The 20,623-nt window shown below is 34.7% G+C and overlaps 1 protein-coding gene across 1 annotated transcript in view; it reads right to left on the bottom strand.

The window, feature by feature from the left end:
- Positions 1 to 4,613: 4,613 nt before the first annotated feature.
- The window catches only part of EYS (eyes shut homolog), a 164,857-nt gene continuing 148,847 nt past the window's right edge, over positions 4,614 to 20,623 (bottom strand). The window contains 2 exon segments of the mRNA XM_045865411.2: positions 4,614 to 4,711; positions 4,714 to 4,786. Of these exon segments, the coding sequence (XP_045721367.2) occupies positions 4,614 to 4,711; positions 4,714 to 4,786 (171 nt within the window).

The raw sequence follows: 20,623 nt of genomic DNA on the forward strand, positions 1-20,623 counted from the left end.
CGAGAGAGGGAACACAAGCAGGGGGAGTGGGAGAGGGAGAAGCAGTCTCCCCACTGAGCAGGGAGCCCGATGCGGGGCTCGATCCCAAGACCCTGGGATCATGACCCGAGCCGAAGGCAGACGCTTAACGACTGAACCACCCTGGCGCGCCCATGGACTACATTTTAATGTGTTCAGAACATCTATTATTTTCTCTTTTTAATCAAAATTAATTGTGCAATAGACTTTTTTATAGAGAACATGAGCATCTTTTGAAAGTTACTTCTAAGATTTTGCGTATCTTGCTATTATAGTAGGTGATATATTATGTAATTTCTAGATTTTGTGGCTGATATAAAAACTGTTAAATTTATATGAAGTACTTATATTTGCAAAATTTGTTAAGCTCTATTTCAGTATTAATTATGAGACAATGTCAAAAGCCATAACAATACTGATTATTTTTAAGATTCCAAAATTTTTATTTATTTATTTATTTATTTATTTATTTGAGACAGAGAGAATGAGAGAGAGAGAGAGCACATGAGAGGGGGGAGGGTCAGAGGCAGAAGCAGGCTCCCTGCCGAGCAGGGAGCCCGATGCGGGACTCGATCCAGGGACTCCAGGATCATGACCTGAGCCGAAGGCAGTCGCTTAACCAACTGAGCCACCCAGGCGCCCCCAAAATTTTCTGAGTGTCAAGAAAAGTTTACCATAAAAAAAGAAACACAAAGTCAGAAAAAATGTAATTATATCACAGAACAAAAAATACTTCTAATAAAAAACTCCTGAAAATCATTGTTTCAGTACACTAATATTTACTTAGTTCTACTGCATGTGTCATTTATGACTGACTTCTTTCCCGTAGCATAAGGTTTTCAAGGTGCACCCATACTGTGGCCATGTTTTAGTAATCCATTCTTTCTTATTGCTGAATAATATTCCATGTATAAATATAACACATTTTATTTATCAGTTGATGAACTTTTTCAAAGCACCTGCATGCACCATTTTACATTCCACCAGCAGTATATGAGGGTTCCAGTTTCTCCAAATCCTCACCAACGCCAATACTTGTTACTAATCTTTCTTTTTGATCATATTATTGATACTAGCAGATGTAAATTATTATGTTGTTTTCATTTACATTTCCAGTCTTTTTCCATCATTAAACAGAATGTAATTATGTTGCTGCTGCTTTTTCTGCTTCTGCTTCTTCTTCCTCCTCTTCTCCTTGTTCAGCATACTTTATCAAGTTGAGGAAGTTCCACTGTATTCTTCATTTGTTGATTGTTTTTATCATGAAGAGGTGTTAGATTCTGTAAAATGTCTTCCCCCCCCCGCAACTATTGGAATTATGTGTTATCCTTTTTTCCCATTATTCTATTGACATGGTACATTTACATTAATTGATTTTAGGATGTTAAAACCGCCTTGTATCCCTGTGATAATTTCCCCATGGTCATGATGTATAATCTTTTTTATATGTTGCTGCATTTGTTGTGCTATAACTATACTGAGGGGTTTTGTGTTCAGATTATCAAGACATATTGGTCTGTAGTTTTCTTGTGATGTCTTTGGTTTTGTCATCATTGTAATACTGGTCTAATAGAATAAGTTTAAAAATGTGTCCTCCTCATTTAGTTTTGGAAGAGTTTGTGAATAATTTCTATTAATTCTGCTTCAATGTTTGCTAGCATTCCCCAGTGAAGCTATTTAGGACTGAACATTTCTTAGTGTGAAGTTTTATTTGTTTGTTGAATTACTAACTTAATCTTTTTGCTTGTAATAAATATATTCAGATTTTCTATTTCTTTTGAATCAGTTCTACTAGTTTATATTTTTCTGGGAACGTCCGCATTTCATCACAGCTACCTACATTTTGGGATATACAGTTGTTCATAGTGTTTTCTTTTTTTTTTTTTTTTAAAGATTTTATTTATTTATTTGAGAGAGAGAGAATGAGAGAGAGCACATGAGAGGGGGGAGGGTCAGAGGGAGAAGCAGGCTCCCCGCCGAGCAGGGAGCCCGATGCGGGACTCGATCCAGGGACTCCAGGATCATGACCTGAGCTGAAGGCAGTCGCTTAACCAACTGAGCCACCCAGGCGCCCCATAGTGTTTTCTTATAATCCTTTTTCTTTCTGTAATTTAAGTAAAGTTTTATCTCTCTTGATTTTAGTAATTTGATTCTTCTCTCTCTTTTTCTTAGCATTGGTAAGGCCTATTCATTTTGTTAGTCCTTTTCAAAAATGGACTTTTGGCTTTGTTGATATTCTCTATTTTCCTATACTCTACTTAATTAATTTCACTCTACAGTTTATGATTTTCCTCCTTTGGCTTGCTTTAGATTTAATTTTTTTCCTTTTCCATTATGTTAAGGTAGAAGTTTAGGATATTGATTAAGATCTTCTTTTTTTTAACACAGGCATTTACAGCTATAATTTTTATTCTAAATGTTGCATTGCCTACATCCTATGAATTTTTTATTTACTTTAATTAATCTTAAATGATTTTCTAATGTCCCTTGTACATTCACTGACTTATGTGGAGTGTGTAATTTGATTCTCATATGTTTGTAAATTACTGAATTGCTTATTGTTTTTGATTCCTAATTTCAATACATTGTGGTCAGAAAACATATTTTTTATTATTGTAATCCCCTTAAATATATTGCAGCTTGTATTAACATATGATCTATCTTGGAAAATGTTCAATGTGCATTAGAGAAGAATGCCATTCTGCTGTTGTTGAGTGGAGTGTTCTATAGATACCTGCCAGTTCTAGTAGATTTATAGTGTTCTTCATTTTTTTTATACTTTTGTTCATCTACCAAATGTTATATCCACTACTGAAAGTGGAGTGTTGGAGTTTCCAACTATTATTATTGAATTGGTCATTTCTTTCTTTAATTCTGTCAGGTTTTGTTTCATGTATTTTGAGTTTCTGTTGTTAAGTGCATATATGTTTATAATTGCTACATCTTCTCATGATTCCTTTGTCATTTTAAAATGTTGTTTGTTTTTGCATCAACCTTTTTTTTTTTTAAGATTTTATTTACTTATTTGACAGAGACAACGAGAGCAGGAACACAAGCAGGGGGAGTGGGAGAGGGAGAAGCAGGCTTCCCACTGAGCAGGGAGCCCGATATGGGACTCGATCCCAGGACTCTGGGATCATACCCTGAGCCGAAGGCAGACACTTAACGACTGAGCCACCCAGGCGCCCACCATTTTTTTTCTTTTAAATTCTATTTTGTCTGATATTAATAGAGATACTCCAGCTTTCTATGGTTGCTGATTGAATGGTATCTTTTTCTTACCTTTTACTTTCAACCCTTTTGTACATTTAAGTATACAGTGTGTGTCCTATAGATGGTATATACTGTCTATATCCAGAAACTATCTAACCTGAAAATCTTTGCCTTTGATAGGATTTTAATCCATTTTATTTTAATGTTATTATTAATATAGTTGGATTTATGCTTGTCATTCTCATTTTTGTTATCCATATATCTCATGTCGTTTTTATATCTCTAATATTCTGATACTACTTACTTTTGTATTAAGTAAATACTTTGTAGGGCAAATTTTTAGTATCTATAATGCTGTTTTTACTACATGAGTTATTTTCTTAATAGTTGCTCTGAAGTTTACCATACACACCTTAACTTATCAGATCTACCACAGATTTAATCTATCACAGATACTAATTTAATTCTAGTGTGATATAGAAAAATATTACTGTAGGTCTTTCTCTCTCCCCCTCTTTTTTTGTGCTTATGTTGTACATGATAGAATACACATTATGTAAATAATATATAATAACTATACATGCATATGTTTGAGATATAAATTCCAATCATTTTAAACAACAAAACATTATTATTAATTACTAAAAAATAGTTCAGGAGGCTAAAAGCAAAAACACAAGAAATAACTAGTATTGGCAAGGATGTGGCGAAAAAAGAACCCTTATGTACTGTTGGTGGAAATGCAAATTGGTGCAGCCACTGTGGAAAACAGTATGGAAGTTATAAAACAGAATATTACTCAACCATAAAGAAGAATGAAATCTTGCCATTTGTAACAACATGGAAAGACTTAGAGGGTGTAAGGACAAGAGAAATAAGTCAGTCAGAGAAAGACAAATACTATATGATTTTACATGTAGAATTTAGAAACAAAACAAAATTAGAAAGCAACAAAATACAACAACAAAAAAACCCAAACTCTTAAATACAGAGTACAAACTGGTGGTTGCCAGAAGGAAGGTGGGTGAGAGATAGTTGAAATCCATAAAGGGAATTAAGAGTACATTTTTTTTAAAACATTTTACTTATTTATTTAAGAGAGAGAAAGAGAGAGAGTATGTGGAGGAGGGGCAGAGGGAGAATGGAGAAGCAGACTCCCTGATGAGCAGTGTGTTGGGTGAGGAGCTCAATCTCAGAACCCCAAGGTCATGACCTGAGCCTAAGGCAGACACTAAACCAACTGAGCCACCCAGGTGCCCCAAGAGTACATTTTTTTGATGAGCACTGAGAAATGTATAGAATTGTTGAATCATTAAAAAAAAAAAAAAATTTGGCTTGTCAGTACAATTATAACTTTTTGATAAATAGGTAATATTCTTTGCTCAAATGATGCATAAATACCTGAATTTATTAATTTCATCTTTACAAAGAGCTTCATGTTGACATCCACTTTCTTCATAATCAGTTGTATTTTGCAAGACCATCTTGGAATACATAGACACCAATATCCCTTATTGTCTTCTTTAGTCAAACAACTGCACTCATTTGCACACATCTATAAAAAAATTAAAAAAAAAAGAATTTTGTAAATGTCCGTTGCATTACAATATTACAGTCATTTCAGTTTGAAGTTCATGCTTTCCTTTGTATATTAAATTCATGTTTTCCTTTAGCAAAGATAAAATAAACTCAGTTTTGATTTATTTCAAAATCATTTTAAACAGTCATATTCAGTTTATTTATGATGGAAATATATATATTGTAAAAAACTAAATAAATCAACATCCATTATTCAGTTGTTTTAAAATATCTTTAATGTAATTTGAATCAAAATTTTATAGACATTGCTTATATGTTAGCTGATACGGTGGCAGTAGCACTCTCCTGATAACCAGATCCATGAAAAAACTGTTTCCTTTATCACTAGTTTTTTCTCCTTCAGTGAGTTATTTGGACTCATGTTTGAACTGAGTATAACATTTTACTGACTCCTTTATTAAAAATGAATTACATAAAATCTTTAACGTATCTTTATTTCATATTTGCATGGAAGTCATAATTTTACCTGTTTAAAAAAACATATATCATTTTAACCATTTTAGAGGTCTTTCACAAATACTCCCAGTGTATTTACCTTAAAGGATTAAGTAAATTTTGTCGCCAAAGTGCATCTCTTATGACAGCTTAAAACCAGGCATATCTTTTCCTAGCTCTCAGAAGTGAATTCAAAACCACAATAGAACTTTGATAGTTCCTCTTTTTTTTTTTTTTCATTTTCCTCTCAATACTTTTATGTTTCCTTTATGGTGTTGGTTTATAGCCAATAAATTATTTCTTATCAATGGCTACAATGATTACAAATTTAGTTTCATGGTCTGATCCTTTGGTGATAGATCAATGATTTATAGAAATCTAATCTCTGTTGGGTAAGAGTCAACTGGAATTTCTTTCTCCATTTTTCTATTTGGAGCTCTAGTAAATTAAAAATTTTTAGTCTACTGGGAAAGAGAACATCTCTTTGCATGGACAGGTACTTTTTTTTTCAAATGCTATTTACCCTTAGCCTACAGCTAAAATATTATAAATTCAATCCCTCAGTTTTCTCTACATGTGTTTGTATGTCTGAGTGTTTGTACTTCAGAAAAAAATATTTATCCCTTACTGTTTGAATGTGTAATCATTTTCTATATGCAGGGGGTATTTGTTGTACAGTTTCTTAAATCAAAGCGGTACTGTTAAAATTTGCTTCCAAAGTTAAATTAGCACTTACAGAAGGAAATAATTATTAACATTTTATAACTTACATTATTCTCTCTTCATATATATTATATAATAATGTATAATAATATATGTATACAAATATACACATATTATTAGCTTTTTCTGAAATTTGTGATTATATTACACTTTGTCAACCCAATTATGTTAGTGTGTAGTTTTTATAAAAAACAAGGATATTATCTTTTCATTACCTCAGTAAAATAATCAAGTTAGGAAATTAACTTTGATATAATATTATATTTTATAACCAATAAATTTTATTCCAAATTTTCCAATTATTCTAATATACTATATACAAATCCAACATATAAATTCTCTTCCTTCGACATGACTAGAAAATACAAAGCACCAAAACTTCAAATTACCCAGAAGTAGAATGCATACATAAGCACAAGTGATTAATGATTTTGTTTTTGCTCCTTGTTGGTCTGTACTGTTTTGTAGAGATTGTATTGGAAAGTTTGAATTTGCATGCTTTCCATTATCTTGTTTACTTTGAAAGTCCTCTTAGTTGATTTGGTTCAATTATGAAAGCAATACAATTTAATTAGTCATTCTACAATCCAATTCCTCTTGTGCTCTGCACACACACATGTTTTCTTCATTTCTTGTAAAAAGCTTTTCAATTTTTTTCTTTTTATTTTTCTGAAGTTTTTATTTTTATAACAGTTAGTTAACATACAGTGTTATATTAGTTTCAGGTGTACAATAATTTAACCCTTCTATATATCACCCTGTGCTCATGACAAATGCCCTCCTTAACTCCCATCACATATATAACCCATCCTCCCACCCACCTTCCTCTGGTAACCATCAATTTGTTCTTTATATTTAAGAATCTATTTTTTGGTTTGCCTCTCTCACTTTTTTTTTTCCTCATTGCTTGTTTGTTTTATTTCTTAAATTCCACATATGAGTGAAAGTATATGGTATTTGCCTTTCTCTGACTTATTTTGTTCAACGTAATACTTTTAGCTCCATCCATGTCTGTGCAAATGGCAAGATTTCAATCTTTTTATGGCTGAATAATATTCCATTGTATATATATACCACTTCTCCTTTATCCATTCATCAGTTGATGGACATATGGGCTCTTTCCATAATTTGGCTATTGTAGATAATGCTTTTATAAACATTGGAGTGTGTGTATTCCTTTAAATTAGTATTTTTGTATTCTCTGGGTAAATAACCTAGTAATGCAATTGCTGGATAGTAGGATAGTTCTATTTTTGACTTTTTGAGGAATCTCCATACTGTTTTCCACAGTGGCTGCACCAGTTTGCATTCTCAGCAACAGTGTAAGAGGGTTTCCCTTACTCCATATCCTCACCAACACCTGTTGTTTCTTATTGATTTTACCCATTCTGATAGGTGTGAGGTGATATTTCACTGTGGTTTTAACTTGTACTTCCATGATGATCAGTGATGTTTGAGTCTTTTCATGGGTCTGTTGGCCATCATATGTCTGTTGGCTGTCTTCATTGGAAAAATGTCTATTCATGTCTTCTGCCCATTTTTAATAGGATTCATTTTTTAGGTGTTGAATTTTATATTATCATTGTACTTTCAGCATGCATAGTCCTGTTAAATTGTCTGTTTGTACGGTCTGCTTGTTGGAGGAAATTATATGGGTTTTCAAAAAAGTGGAAGAAGACTAGGCTGCACAGTCAAGTGTAGTCCCTGAGGACAGGGCCATTTTTTGTGGCTATCCCCTTTTTATTATTCAGACTTTGACACTATGTCTCTAACAGCAGCTTCTGTACTCATTGACTGTCTCCACTTGTAGCACCTGCTCCATTTTCCTACTTGGCTATGTCGTTTGTTTCGGGGGCCTAGTCAGGAGTACATAGATTGATCCATTTGGCTCATGCAAACTGCTAAAGACCAATGCTTCCCACATACTGGGTTTCTATACCTTTTGCTTGTTTGTTTGCATCTTTTTAGTATAGTATGGGATGATTCAATGCAACATAAGGAAAAAATTAAACACTACCAACTTACCATCCTGAAAGCCTAGAGTCTGTGAAGACTTGTGTATACTTAATTCTCAATTTCTACTAAAAAATATTAAAAAATGCATAATTTGCTATTTTATAATGAAGAGAAAAATGCCATACACCAAAGACTTTTGTATTTTCAGTTATTATAAATCTAGGTCACTAAATAATACATAATAAAATCTTAGAAAAAATAATGTTTTAACAACAAGGAATAATAGTGCAGAAATCAGATTATGGCAAACTATTACTCCACATAAAAATATACTTTTCTTTTTTGCTTTATTTTCCCAAAATAATTATTACTGGGATTTAAGAAAACCTGAAAGAACTAAAAGAAAACTTGTCTAATGAATTTTCCTCAAAATAATATATAAAAAAAAATACTATCCTTGGTGTAAAGATTGTAATATGAACACCTAAATTACACTGAAAGCTTTGTTAAGACTCTTTTAGTACATGTTGAAGATGGTTAATTTTTCTTACTGCAATTATTTACTATCTCTAAAAACCATTGCAAGTAATTGCTGCAATTGAAAAATACTTAATTTGGTATTTCAGCAGTGTTTCTCATCTGTTCATATAGTCTAGTCTTCTACTAAAATTTTAGATTTCTATAATTAAATTTAGACATAAGAAAAGGTCTCCCAGAAAAACTTATAAGACAGTAAATTATATCAATGGGTACATACAAAGTTGAATCTACAATGCACATTTAGGGGAAAGATTTCTCAATTTTTGAATATATGGAAAATCAAGAAATCTACTTCAATAAGTCCATTAACCCTCTGAAATTTTGTGCAAAACATTGTGCTTGTGTGTGCATAAGTTATTGTGAGAGAACTGTTTCTAGCTTTCATCAGATTTTCAATGGATTCTGATTAAAAAAAAAGAAAGAAAGGTTGAAATCTACTCATGTATGCCCAAGATTAGAGTAAGAGAAATTACTCTGGGAAGTTCAGCACTTACATGTATTAATATGTGATTACTATTATACTAATCATTATAATTATTATAATCAACTTATAATAGTTAACTTATAATTATATTATAATTAATAATCAATTATTAACATCTGTAATTGTACAAAAAGCCAATATTAAAAACGTACATGAAAAATGGAATGAGATTTTATTTTACTCTTGATAATTAAAGAATATTTATTTGATAAGGAAATGTAATATAGTCATAAATCTGGGCAAAAGATAATCTTTTCTTCCCAAGGGGAAGAGAAGTAAAACAGTACGGGAAAATCCTTTTATGGTAATTCATTATTACTGATGTAGGTAGGTAACACAATAATACACACAAAATTAACTTGGGCTGAATAGAAGTTAAGCTACAAGAATATTTACAACATACTTCAGAAAAATGTTCTGTATATATAAGTAAATGACTAAATAATGATATCATTTCATGGAAAATCATATTTTTGTATAAATTATTTTGCCATTTCCATATTATATTGGTAAAATCACTTAGTAAAGAGATACCAAAGGGGAGAAACTCTAAGACCTAATATATGACATATTTACTATTTGTTGGCCCATGTCAATTAAATAGATCTGTAGGGGTGCCTGGGTGCCTCAGTCGTTAAGCATCTGCCTTCAGCTCAGGTCATGATCCCAGGGTCCCTGGGATGGAGCCCCACATTGGGCTCCCTGCTTGGTGGGAAGCCTGCTTCTCCCTCTCCCACTTCCCCCTGCTTGTGTTCCTGCTCTCTGCTATCTCTCTCTCTGTCAAAAAAAAAAAAAAAAAAGCTTTAAAATAAATAAAAAAACAGATCTGTAAAGAGACTTCACCCATAGGAGTGAGTGACTTCTTTATAAGATATGTAGAAACCTGGGTTCTTAGAAAAGTATTTGTCAAAGTAAAAATTGCACTAGACAAAATTCAACAAGCAAGAAAGGCTTTATTCAAGACTATTGCAATAGAAGAGAGAGATGGAACTCAACTTTGCGGAAACAAGACAAGAAAGATTTTAAGTGCTGGCATTAGCTAGAGGAAAACTACTGGAGGAAATTAGGGGAGAGACTGATCAATGAAATGAGTAAGGCACATTGAGTTATTCTTGAGTTTGCAAAGGTTTTGCTTTGTTAGTGGGCCTTCTGTGTTTGCTAATTGGTGCCCACTGAAGTTAGGCTCCTACTCTCTCACAGGATGTTTACATTTACATCTCTCTCTCTCAATGTTTACATTTCAAAGAAATAGTTCCCAGGTCCTTAAGAAAGACAGTTCCTGGGTCCTAAAACTGGCAAGAGGAGGAAAGTCGATTTGCATATATTTCAGAGAGACAGAAAATGAACTTATAATTGCAAATTTTCTGAAGTAAATGCTCTAAGAAAAAGGAGACCAAGGGTCTTTAGTCAATAAGAAGCCTATCTAAAATTCAGTTAAGGTGAGGGAAACATTAAGAATGCCTTGGTTATATTCCTAGCTAAATAAAAACATATTTGGATGAATTAGAATCCAAATTTATACTGGCATGGACCTAGTAAAAAATACTGAAATAGTTAAATCTGGTAAAGATCTTTCCTATTCCAACTTTTAGTGTCCGTCTGTTTCTTCTGTGTGGTTTTAAAAGCATTCTCTGTCCCCAGTAACTCATAATAATATATAATCTCAGAACCTTTTTGTAGCAAAAAATGTAAAAGAAAAAAAAAAAAAAAGAACTCACTTATATTTATGTGCTTTCCTTCCAGAAGTGTTTGCATTTAAAAAGACCTAAAGAGAGGACATTTTTTAACACAAAGAAAGGAAAGAATACTTTTGGAATTTTAGTCTTTGATGATAAGAACTGAAATGAACCAAATTTCCTGTCCTATATTTAAAAATACTGAGAAAAAATATATATATATAAAAACTTACTCTTTGCTCCATGAAATACTTTTTCTTGGAAAGTAAGACTGTGAACCAACTAAAATAAGTTATTTACCAAGCATAAAACCTTGTTCATGAACCTCACTTTAAGATTCTCATCACATTCTGTCCACCAGTACAAAGCTTTATTCATGAACTCTAAGCAATCCTTACAAGTACCCACCCCCTACAACTAAGGCTCTAGAGCATATAAACATCTTTCCATAAATTCTTCCTCTGAGACACTAGTAAGAGTCTATTAGGGGTTGTTTTCAATTATTATGGCAAATCTAAAAGAATTAGTTTCTCTTGATCAGCAGAATTGTCTGGTGGTCTTTTGGAGGCTCAGTTGTGAACAAACACAAAATACTGCAAAATCCAATTAAAATACTCTCACTACAAAAGCTCACGACACTAGACCACAAACAGTGCACTACTCTGGGACCACTGGACATTTATCTCTCCTTAGCTGTGACAGGGACATAAATATAGTATCAGGTCTGAACTCCAATTTATTTTCATCAAATTCCCAAATGTTATTTTTCTTCTTTTAAGAATAAGGAATCATTTTAGGAATCCTTTGATTATGTGATCCAATTTGATCCAAAGAGAAAAGCAATTTCCTCACTTCTCTGGTGAGTCTAAAAGAGTATTCTACTGGAAGAGGACAAGCATAGCTCTCACAGTTTCATCATTCAGATGACCTAAATAAAAATGAGTTGAGAAAGTCAGAGTAATCTACATTCCTTGAACACAATTTTCCTTGAGTCACCTTTTCAAAATCTTGTAAACACTTGTCCAGCCCTTAGTTTGGACTGACTGCTCTTTGGTAGGTTTTGGTGACATGACATTGCACAGGCACCTACTAAGTTTTCATGGGGCCTTCTCAGTCTCATAAGCTTCAATACCACACATTCCTCCCTTCATGTTGTTAAGTCAGATACATATCTCTCTAATTGCTATAACTTCTCAAAGGGCGAGCTGAAATTGCTCGGGCCACTCTGGAGAGAATTTGACATGAACAAGATCATTCATTTGACAGATATATTAGAACCAAAAAAGAAAGACTCTCATGAGGAGACTCTCCATCCCATGAGTCTAATAGAGAGATTACTCTGTTGAATGCACGAGGCCCCTCTTTCCTTTTCATGCTTCTGGGATTAATAAGCACTAGATTTTTAATTATATTGCTCAATGGAATTATCAAGGATATGAGTTATTGTTTAAACTGTTACTAAACTATCCAAAGAACTGGATACCTGAGAACAGAATGGGAAGATGGAGTTTATTGAGTAGACAATTATAGTACACTTTCAAGAGTGTTTAAACTATCTGTAATAATAAGTTGTGTATATGTGTATGTGTGTGAAAATGAGCTTTTCTGCATTTAAGCCTCTCCTGCTCTTTGAAGATAGAAGAAAATTAACCTTTAATAGTCATGTATTTGCCTGAAGCTAGCTCCCCATTGTTTTTTCATTTGCTATTTCATTTTTTCTTTTTTGGTTGGGATATTTTTTTAAATTAATTTATCATAAATACATTTTCTATCAATATATGTACATTTTAGGACTATTGTTCAGATAAACATTCAAAAATGAAAGGAAAAGGACAATGATTAACTGTGCTTTATATGTTTTTCCCTTTGCCAAAAATTTAACAAACAGAAAATGTGTACCTGTGTGTGTAATATAATTAGTCTTTTAGATGAAAAGAAAATTATACCCTTAGAAATCTGGCAAAGTCAAAAGTCTTGCTTTTTTTAATATATGAATGCTGAGGTTTATTTACATTAAAAAGAGCTTATGTAATTTCCCAATAAATAACTGAATCCTTAGGCAATTAGAATGATTTAATCTATCTTTTAAAGAACTATTCTAGATTAGAGGAGAAGAGGGTGGCAGAGGAGTAGAACTAAATTTTGTCTGGTCCCAGGAATTCAGCTAGATAGGTATCAAACCATTCTGAACACCTACAAACTCAACAGGAGACTGAAGAAAGGAATAGCAGTAACTCTATGAACACAAAAGTGACCACTTTCTGGAAGGTAGGACATGCGGAGAAGTGAATCCAAGGGGATATTCAGGAAGATAGATGGCGGGGAGGGGGCCAAATTTTAAAAGTCGGCTCCGCTGAAGGACATGGCTCCAGTGGCTAAGCGGGGGCTGGAACCCTCGCTGGGACAGTGTGCTCTCAGGACCCTCAGGATACAGGAAGACCGGGGGTACCTGAGTGTGGCAGAGCTCCCAGGAATAGGAGTGGGGAAGCCAGCTGCAGAGATGGAGCCGAGGAGTGGGTTCTCAGCTCGGGGTTGCCATAAACTGTGATCCACAGCAATCGGGCCACTGCTCTTCCAGCAGGGACCCAACAAGTGGCAGATGGGGGAGACTCCTCTTCCTCCCCAGGGAGGAGCAGCACAGGAGCGCACCACAGGGATCTGCTGGGTTTGGAGACTCCACACTGGGTCATGTGCCAGAGAGAAATGCTGGGTCACAGACTGGGTGAGCACAGAGTGGGGCCAGAGACTGGGGAGACAGGAGTGACTGACTGCTTTTCTCTGGGGGTGCACTGAGGAGTGGGGCCCCGAGTTCTCGGCTCCTCTGGTCAGAGATTGGGAGGCCACCATTTTCACTCTCATCCTCCAAAGCTGTATGGAAAGCTTGCAAGGAACAAAATCTCCCGAGAGCAAACCCAAGCAGATTACTTAGCCCAGACCGGGCAAGAGCGGGGCAATTCCGCCTCTGGCAAAGACATTTGGGAACCACGGCAACAGGCCCCTCCCCCAGAAGATCAGCAAGAACAGCCAGACAAGACCAAGTTTACCGATCAATGAGAATGGCAGAACTCCAATGCTAGGGGAATACAACACATAGAATTCATGGCTTTTTTCCCATGATTCTTTAGTCTTTCAAAGTTAATTTTTTAAATTTTCTTTATTTTTTCTTTTTCTATTTTTTTAAAATTTTTCTTTTTCCCTTTTTCAACCAACATCTTATCAATCCCTTTTTTAAAAATCTTTTTTATTTTTCATTTTTAGAGTCATATTCTATCCCTTCATAGTAGTTAAACTTATTTTTGGTACATATATAAGTTGTTCTTTCTTTAAAATTTTGGGATACAGTTTCTTCTAACAGACCAAAATATACCCTAAATCTCTAGTGTGTGGCTTTGTTCTAGTCTCCTGACTGATCACATTCTCTCCCTTTTTTTTTTTCTAATTTTTCTTCTTTCATTTTTCAACCAACTTCTTATCAATTCCTTTTATGAAATCTTTTATAATTTTCATCTTTACAGTCATATTCCATCCCTTCATCGTATTTACCCTTATTTTTGTACATACATAATTTTTTCTTTCTTTAAAATTTTGGGAGGCACTTTGTTTTAACAGACCAAAATACACCCAAAATCTAGTGTGTGGCACTGATCTATGCACCAGCCTGATCATATTCAGTCATATTCTTTTTTTTTTTAATCTTTTTTCTTTCTTTCCCTTTCTTTTCCCCCAGTTGCAGGTCTCTTCTGATTTGTTTAGTGTATATTTTTCTGGAGACATTGTTACCTTTTTAGCATTTTGTTCTCTCATTCATCTATTCTCCTCTGGACAAAATGACAAAACGGAAAAACTCACGTCAAAAAAAAAAAAAAGAACAAGAGGCAGTACCGACTGCCAGGGACCTAATAATTACGGACATTAGTAAGATATTGGAACTAGAGTTCAGAAAGACGATTATAAAGAAACTAGTTGGGCTTGAAAAAAGCATGGAAGATAATAGAGAATCCCTTTCTGGAGAAATAAAAGAGCTAAAATCTAACCAAGTCAAAATCAAGAAGGCTATTAATGAAGTGCAATAAAAAATGGAGGCTCTAACTGCTAAGATAAATGATACAGAAGACAGAATTAGTGACATAGAAGACCAAATGATGGAGTATAAAGAAGCTGGGAAAAAGAGAGATAAACAGTTACTGGATCACGAGGGTAGAATTCAAAGATAAGTGACACCATAAGATGAAACAATATTAGAATAATTGGGATCCCAGAAGAGGAAGAAAGAGAGAGGGGAGGAAGGTATATTGGAGCAAATTATAGCAGAGAACTTCCCTAATTTGGGGAAGGAAACAGGCATCAAAATCCAGGAGGCACAGAAAACCCCCCTTAAAATCAACAAAAATAGGTCAACACCCTGACATCTAGTAGTAAAGCTTCCAAGTCTCAGAGACAAAGAGAAAATCCTAAAAACAGCTCAGGACAAGAGGTCTGTAACCTACAATGGTAGAAACATTAGATTGGCAACAGACCTATCCACAGAGACTTGGCAGGCCAGAAAGGACTGGCATGATATATTCAGAGACTAAATGAGAAAAATATGCAGCCAAGAATACTCTATCCAGCTAGGCTGTCATTGAAAATAGAAGGAGAGATAAAAAGCTTCCAGGACAAACAAACACTTAAAGAATTTGGAAACACCAAACCAGCCCTAGAAGAAATCTTGAAAGGGGTCCTCTAAGCAAAGAGAGAGCCTAAAAGTAACATAGATCAGAAAGGCACACAGACAATATACAGTAACAGACACCTTACAGGCAATACAGTGGCACTAAATTCATATCTTTCAACAGTTACCCTGAATATAGATGGGCTAAATGCCCCAATCAAAAGACACAGGCTATCAGATTGGATAAAAAAAAAAAAAAACCATTGATATGCTGTCTTCAAGAGACTCATTTTAGACCCAAAGACATCTCCAGATTGAAAGCAAGGGGTGGAAGACCATTTACCATGCTAATGGACATCAAAAGAAAGCTGGGGTGGCAATCCTTATATCAGACAAATTAGATTTTAAACCAAAGACTATAATAAGAGATGAGAAAGGACACTATATCCTACTTAAAGGGTCTATCCAACACGAAGATCTAACAATTCTAAATATCTATGCCCCTAACATGGGAGCAGCCAATTACATAAGCCAATTAATAACAAAAGCAAAGAAACACATCAACAACAATACAGTAATAGTAGGAGACTTTAACACCCCCTCACTGAAATGGAAAGATCATCTAAGCAAAAGATCAACAAGGAAATAAAGACTTTAAATGACACACTGCGTCCAATGGACTTCACAGATATATTCAGAAGATTCCATCCCAAAGCAACAGAATACACATTCTTCTCTAGTGCCCATGGAACATTCTCCTGAATGGATCACATCCTAGGTCACAAATCAGGTCTCAACCGGTACCAAAAGATTGGGATCATTCCCTGCATATTTTCAGATCACAATGCTTTGAAACTAGAACTCAATCACAAGAAGAAAATCAGAAAGAACTCAGATACATGGAGGCTAAAGAACATGCTACTAAAGAATGAATGGCTCAACCAGGAAATTAAAGAATTAAAAAATTCATGGAAACCAATGGAAATGAAAACACAACTGTTCAAAAAAAAGAAAACACAACTGTTCAAAATCTTTGTGATACAGGAAAGGCAGTTCTAAGAGGAAAGTATATAGCAATACAAGCCTTTCTCAAGAAACAAGAAAGGTCTCAAATACACAACCTAACCGTACACGTTTTTTTTTAAGATTTTATTCATTTATTTGAGAGAGAGAGAGAATGAGAGAGCACATGAGAGGGGGGGGGGGTCAGAGGGAGAAGCAGACCCCCTGCTGAGCAGGGAGCCCGATGAGGGACTCGATCCAGGGACTCCAGGATCATGACCTGAGCCGAAGGCAGTCGCTTAACCAACTGAGCCACCCAGGCACCCCCATAACCGTACACTTAAAGAAGCTAGAGAAAAAACAGCAAATAAAGCCTAAACCCAGCAGGAGAAGAGAAATAATAAAGATCAGAGCAGAAATCAATGAACTAGAAACCAAAAGAACAGTAGAACAGATCAACGAACCTAGGAGCTGGTTCTTTGAAAGAATTAGTAAGATTGATAAACCCCTGGCCAGACTTATCAAAAAGAAAAGAGAAAGGACCCAAATAAATAAAATCATGAATGAAAGAGGAGAGATCACAACCAACACCAAAGAAATACAATTATAAGAACATATTATGAGCAACTATATGCCAGTAAATTAGATAATCTGGAAGAAATGGATGCAATCCTGGAAAAGTATAAACTACCAAAACTGAACCAGGAAGAAATACAAAACCTGAACAAACCTATAACCACTAAGGAAATTGAACCAAAAATCTCCCAACAAACAAAAGCCCAGGGCCAGATGGCTTCCCAAGGGAATTCTACGAAACATTTCAAGAATAATTAATACCTATTCTACTGAAACTGTTCCAAAAAATGGAAATGGAAGGAAAACTTCCAAACTCATTTTATGAGGCCAGCATTACCTTGATCTTCAAACCAACAAAGACCCCATCAAAAAGGAGAACTACAGACCAAAATCCCCGATAAACATGGGTGCAAAAATTCTCACCAAAATACTAGCCAGTAGGATCCAACAGTACATTAAAAGGATTATTCACCACGACCAAGTGGGATTCATCCCTGGGCTGCAAGGTGGGTTCAACATCTGCAAATCAATCAATTTGACACAATACATTAACAAAAGAAAGAACAAGAATCATATGATCCTCTCAATAGATGCAGAAAAAGCATTTGACAAAGTACAGCATCCTTTCTTGATTAAAACTCTTCAAAGTGTAGGGATAGAGGGTATATACCTCAATATCATAAAAGCCACCTATGAAATATCCACAGTAAATATCATCCTCAATGGGGAAAAACTGAAACCTTTTCCCCTAAGGTCAGGAACATGGCAGGGGTGTCCACTATCACCACTGCTATTTAACATAGTACTAGAAATCCTAACCTCAGCAATCAGACAACAAAAAGAAATATAAGACATCAGGATAGGCAAAGAAGAAGTGAAACTCTCACTCTTCGGAGATGATATGATACTTTATGTGGAAAACCCAAAAGACTCCACCCCAAAACTGCTAGAACTCATACAGGAATTCAGTAAAGTGGCAGGTTATAAAATCAATGCACAGAAGTCAGTGGCATTCCTATACACCAACAAGAAGACAGAAGAAAGAGATATTAAGGAGTTTATCTCATTTACAACTGCACCAAAACCATAAGATACCTAGGAATAAATCTAACCAAAGAAGCAAAGATAGTGTACTCAGAAAATTACAGAATACTCATGAAAGAAATTGAGGAAGACACAAAGAAATGGAAAAACGTTCCATGCTCATGGATTGGAAGAACAAATATTGTGAAAATGTCAATGCTACCTAGAGCAATCTACTCATTTAATGCAATCCTTATCAAAATACCATCCACTTTTTTCAAAGAAATGGAATAATAACCCTAAAATTTGTATGGAACCAGAAAAGACCCCGAATAGCCAGAGGAATGTTGAAAAAGAAAAGCAAAGCTGGTGGCATCACAATTCCCGACTTCAAGTTCTATTACAAAGCTGTAATCATCAAGACAGTATGGTACTGTCACAAAAACAGACACATAGATCAATGGAACAGAATGGAGAGCCCAGAAATGGACCCTCAACTCTCTGGTCAACTAATCTTTATGTCCAATGAAAAAAAGACAGTCTCTTCAAGAAATGTTGTTGGGAAAATTGGACAGCCACATGCAGAAGAAGGAAACTGGACCATTTCCTTACACCACACACAAAAACATACTCAAAATGGATGAAAGACCTAAATGTGAGACAGGAATTCATCAAAATCCTTGACGAGAACACAAGCAGCAACCTCTTCGACCTCAGCCACAAAAACTTCTTCCTAGACAAATAGCCAAATGCAAGGGAAGCAAGGGCAAATTTGGGACTTCATCAAGATAAAATGCTTTTGCACAGCAAAGGAAACAGTCATCAAAACGAAAAGACAACCGACAGAATGGGAGAAGATATTTGCAAATGACATATCAGATAGGGCTAGTATCCAAAATCTATAAAGAACTCATCAAACTCAACACCCAAAGAACAAATAATCCAATCAAGAAATGGTCAGAAGACATGAACAGACATTTCTGTAAAGAAGACATACAAATCGCCAATGGACACATGAAAAACTGTTTAACATCACTCAGCATCAAGGAAATATAAATCAAAACTTCAATGAGATACCACCTCACACCAGTCAGAATGGCTAAAATTAACAAGTCAGGAAATGTCAATGTTGGCGGTGATGTGGAGAAAGGGGAACCCTCCTACACTGTTGGTGGGAATGCAAGCTGGTGCAGCCACTCAGGAAAATAGTATGGAGGTTCCTCAAAAAGTTGAAAATAGAGCTACCCTACGACCCAGCAATTGCACTACTGGGTATTTAACCCAATGATACAAATGCAATGATCCAAAGTGGTACGTGCACTCCAATGTTGATAGCAGCAATGTCCACAATAGCCAAACTATGGAAAGAGCCAAGATGTCCATATATATATATCTCTTCTTTATCCATTCATCTGTGTATACACACACACACGCACACAAACACACACTGGAATATTATGGAGCCATCAAAAATCCCGAATCTTGCCACTTGCAACAATGTGGATGGAACTAGAGGATATTATGTTAAGTGAAATAAGTCAATCAGAGAAAGACAAGTATCATATGATTGCACTGATATGAGGAATTTGAGAAACAAGACAGAGGATCATAGGGCAAGGGAGGAAAAAAGGAAACAAGATGAAACCAGAGAGGGAGACAAACCATAAGAGAGTCTTAATCTCAGGAAACAAACTGAGGGTTGCTGGAGTGGTGGGGGGTGGGATGGATGGGTTGGATGGGTGATGGACGTTGGGGAGGGTATGTGCTATGGTGAGCACTGTGAATTATGTAAGATTGATGAATCACATACCTGTACCTCTAAAACAAATAATACAATATATGTTTAAAAAAAAAAAAAGAAGAGAGTAGGAAGTGAAAAATGAAAGGGGGGGAGTGGGAGATGAACCATGAGAGACTATGGACTCTGAGAAACAAACTGAGGGTTTTAGAGGGGAGGGGGGTGAGGGGATGGGTTGGCCCAGTGATGGGTATTAAGGAGGGCACATATTGCATGGAGCACTGCATGTTATACACAAACAATGAATCACGGAACACTACATCTAAAACTAATGATGTAATGTATGGGGATTAACATAACAACAAAAAAATTAAAAAAAAACTAATGATGTAAAGTATGGTGAGTAACGTAACATAATAAAATAAAATTAAAAAAATAAAATAAAGAACTATTCTATCATTGTTTCCTTAGATTGTTTATTACAAAAATATCAAATTGAAATATTTGACATTTTAATAATGGATATCATTTAAAAGGTTTTTAATCTTGTGAATTCTTATTGATTCTACTACATTTATGTATTGAAATGTTTTACTGATGATACTATAAATCAAAAGGACTTAACATGATGGTGTAAATTGCAATTTCCAAATCTTTCGTTAACATCAAGACTTTATACTGACATAAATTGAATTAACAAATTATTATTGGATACCTGCACAACTTTTGAGTAAGGAATATATACAAATATTATTCTCTAAATATAATTTTAAATTATCCCTTTTCCTTACAGAATGAAAACCAGGACATGCAAATATTAAGTGATGTATATTTATGTTTATATGTCTATATTTATGTTTATTTTGCCTAACATAAAAGTTGTCAAAGTGATATAAAATGTGTGACAATGAAAAAATAAAATAACTAACAGTTATTGGATTGCTATCTTTGTGTTTTTTCTTGAGTCTAAAAAAACAAATATTAGTTAC

The sequence above is a fragment of the Mirounga angustirostris genome, unplaced genomic scaffold (genome assembly GCF_029215605.1).
Source record: "Mirounga angustirostris isolate CCGP_5_RB_7025 unplaced genomic scaffold, mMirAng1.0.hap1 SCAF_8, whole genome shotgun sequence".
Classification (NCBI taxonomy): domain Eukaryota; kingdom Metazoa; phylum Chordata; class Mammalia; order Carnivora; family Phocidae; genus Mirounga; species Mirounga angustirostris.